At 42.0% G+C, this 3,789-nt stretch overlaps 1 protein-coding gene across 1 annotated transcript in view; it reads right to left on the bottom strand.

Annotated features, from left to right (window-relative positions):
- Positions 1 to 3,100, bottom strand: part of LOC109215055 (delta(12)-fatty-acid desaturase FAD2-like) — a 12,702-nt gene extending 9,602 nt beyond the window's left edge. The window contains exon 1 of the mRNA XM_019379068.1: positions 2,835 to 3,100. Within this exon, the coding sequence (XP_019234613.1) occupies positions 2,835 to 3,100 (266 nt within the window). The remainder of the gene's footprint in view (positions 1 to 2,834) is intronic.
- Positions 3,101 to 3,789: the final 689 nt, after the last annotated feature.

Below are 3,789 nucleotides of genomic sequence, written 5' to 3'. Positions count from 1 at the left end.
GGAAATCAAATGATCATATTACCGTTCACATGTTTATTCACAACACATAGAAATACTCCAATAAACATGGAATTCACAATCAGTTCATGATAAATCACATTATAACGACTCACGGCATGCTAGACACCAATGTATAGATACTCGTCACCATGGCCTATACATCGCACTCGATCACATAGCAATTAGCAATAAGACTCACATCTTTCCCTCAAGCTAGGGTTAAACCAAAACACTTACCTCGGCCGCAAGAATAGCAATCAACCTTCGAAAGACCGCCTTTCCTCTACAATCCGACTCCGAAACAAGTGATATCTAGGCATGATTAATTCAATAAATATCAATAAAAGTATTCAAGGCAAACATCCCATAGCCTAGATATGAATTTCTAGCATTCTTCCAAAAATACCAAAGTTAGACACCGGGCCCACATGGTCCAAACTCGAGTCGCGACCAAAACCCGATCACCCATAACCCCACGAGTGCAAATATATAATTTGTTTTAAGATTCGACCCCAAATTGAGGTTGAATCACCCAAAATTCTCAAAACCCTAACTCTACCCAAAATCCATAATTTCTAACCTTGATTCATGTTTTTAGGCTAGGAATTCACTAATTAATGAAGGAAATTGAAGGAAACAAAGTTGAACAATGCTTACCAAGAAGTTTTGATGAAAGGGAAGCTTCAATGGACGCCTAAAGTGCTTGGAGAAGAAAGAGTTTCGTGTTTTTTTATGAAAAATTCCCGTGCTACTGTTCTGTTTTTACTTAAAAAATTCGCTGGGGCAAAATTGCCCTACGCGATCGCGGAAATAGGGATGCGATCGCGAAGGGTACCAACTGACTGGTCGTTGCGATCGCTGGAGGGTTACGCGATCGCGTAGAAGAACTACTGGGGGTCCAAGGATTTGGCTTTACGCTATCGCGTGGTTCAATACGCGATCGCGAAGGAAGACGACTCAGTGCTATTGCGATCGCGTGAGGAAGAGCGCGATCGCGAAGAAGGAAAATCCCTGTGTAAAAATTGCAGAAAATCTGATATCATCCTAAGTCCAAAACCACCCGAACACCTCCGAAAAACACTCCGAGCCTCGGGCTCCTAACCAATCACACACCCTACTCAATAACATCTTACGAACTTACTCGAGCGATCAAATTGCCAAAATAACATCAAAATCATTGAATCAAGCCTTCAAACTCATCGTTTCACTATTTCAAACTTCATAAACTTCCAACTTTAGATAATTAGGTCCGAAACACGTCAAACGACGTCCGATTTCGACCAAACTTCACAGAAAAGCGCTTAAACAATATATAAGACTTGTGGCTGGGCGTCGAACCAAAATACGAGCCCGATACCACAGTCTTTAAATGAATTTTCATTCCATTTTCCTTATTAATTTCAGAAAAAACAATTCACAGAAAAATTTATTTCTCGGGCTCTAGACCTCGGAATTCGACTCCGGGCACATGCCCGAGTCCCATATTTTTCTACGGACCTTCCGGGACCGTCCAATCTCAGGTCCGGATCCGTTTACCAAAAATGTTGACCGAAGTCACCTTAACATATTATCTCCTATAATTTGTTTTAAGATTCGACCCCAAATTGAGGTTGAATCACCCAAAATTCTCAAAACCCTAACTCTACCCAAAATCCATAATTTCTACCTTGATTTCATGTTTTTAGGGCTAGGAATTCACTAATTAATGAAGGAAATTGAAGGAAACAAGTTGAACAATGCTTACCCAAGAAGTTTTGATGAAAGGGAGCTTCAATGGACGCCTAAGTGCTTGGAGAAGAAAGAGTTTCGTGTTTTTTTATGAAAAATCCCGTGCTACTGTTCTGTTTTTAACTTAAAAATTCGCTGGGCAAAATTGCCCTACGCGATCGCGGAAATAGGGATGCGATCGCGAAGGGTACCACTGACTGGTCGTTGCGATCGCGTGGAGGGTTACGCGATCGCGTAGAAGAACTACTGGGGGTCCAAGGATTTGGCTTACGCTATCGCGTGGTTCAATACGCGATCGCGAAGGAAGACGACTCAGTGCTATGCGATCGCGTGAGGAAGAGCGCGATCGCGAAGAAGGAAATCCCTGTGTAAAAATTGCAGAAAATCTGATATCATCCTAAGTCCAAAACCACCCCGAACACCTCCGAAAACACTCCCGAGCCCTCGGGGCTCCTAACCAATCACACACCCTAACTCAATAACATCTTACGAACTTACTCGAGCGATCAAATTGCCAAAATAACATCAAAATCATTGAATCAAGCCTCAAACTCATCGTTTCTATTTCAAACTTCATAAACTTCCAACTTTAGATAATTAGGTCCGAAACACGTCAAACGACGTCCGATTTCGACCAAACTTCACAGAAAGCGCTTAAACAATATATAAGACTTGTGCTGGGCGTCGGAACCAAAATACGAGCCCGATACCACAGTCTTTTAATGAATTTTCATTTCCATTTTCCTTATTAATTTCAGAAAAACAATTTCACAGAAAAATTTATTTCTCGGGCTCTAGACCTCGGAATTCGACTCCGGGCACATGCCCGAGTCCCATATTTTTCTACGGACCTTCCGGGACCGTCCAATCTCAGGTCCGGATCCGTTTACCAAAAATGTTGACCGAAGTCAACCTTAAACATATTTATATCAAAATTCTTCAAATTTTTTATAGAATTCACATATTTCAACATAAAAGCTTTCCGGCTATGCGCCCGGACTGCGCACGCAAATCGAAGCAAGTAAAAATGAGGTTTTCAAGGCCTCGGAAGCACGGAACGGATGAGGAAACAGGTGATGACCCTTTGGGTCGTCACAATTTCGAACCCTGTAGGTTCCGCTTTTGCGAGGCTTTCATCGCAATTGCGATCATAAGCTGGGCCATGCAGTCTTCGCAATTGCGAAGACTTCTTCACATTTGCGAAGTAACACTGGGTAGGGCAGTGATCGCAAATGCGATCATTTAGACGCATATGTGGAGGTTCTTGTTCGCAATTGCGAAAGAAGCAGAGGTGTGGAGAACTTCGCATTTGCGATGGTGCTTCGCATCTGCGAGCTTCCCAATTGCAAAGCTCAGGTCGCAAATGCGACATCTGCAGCTGTGTAAAAGGGACTTAGACGGGATTTTTGATTCATTTCCCAAAATTTTCAAAACCTAAACCTCAAGAGGCGATTTGCCAAAGGCTAGTTCTTCCCCAAATCATAGGTAAATGATTCTTTACTCTTTTCTTTCAATCTTTCACTTCTTATAACAAGATTTCAACATAGAATCTAGGATTTCATGGTGGAATTGGGGGTTTTTGGGTGGAAGCTAGGGATTTTGAAATTTAGGGATTTAGACCACAAATTGAGATTGGATTCCAAAATTAATTGTATATCCGGGCTCGGGAGTGAATGAGTGATCGGGTTTTGGTCCGAGTTTCGAATTTGAACCAAGCGGGCCCGGATGGTTGACTTTTGTTGACGTTTTCCAAAATGGCCTAAATTGAATTCTTGCTATCATGGTTAGTTCCTAAGGCTTAGATTGAATTGTTTGGTTGATAATTTGCTAGATTCTATCGGTCCGGAGGCTTGTGTGAAGGGAAATGTGGTGTTTGAGCCTTGATTTTGGCCGGAGGAGTGAGGTAAGTATTGTGGCTTACCTTAGCTTGAGGGATTAGGTGTTATTTGCTTACGTGTTATGTGTTTGGTTGTTGAGTACGATGTATAGGTAAGGTGACGAGTATCTATATGTTGTTGTCGAGTCATAACATGTGAATGAGCATTATTCTTGGAAATGTTA

Source organism: Nicotiana attenuata, unplaced genomic scaffold, assembly GCF_001879085.1.
Source record: "Nicotiana attenuata strain UT unplaced genomic scaffold, NIATTr2, whole genome shotgun sequence".
Lineage (NCBI taxonomy): Eukaryota > Viridiplantae > Streptophyta > Magnoliopsida > Solanales > Solanaceae > Nicotiana > Nicotiana attenuata.
This window is presented reverse-complemented; position numbering and strand designations above follow the sequence as displayed.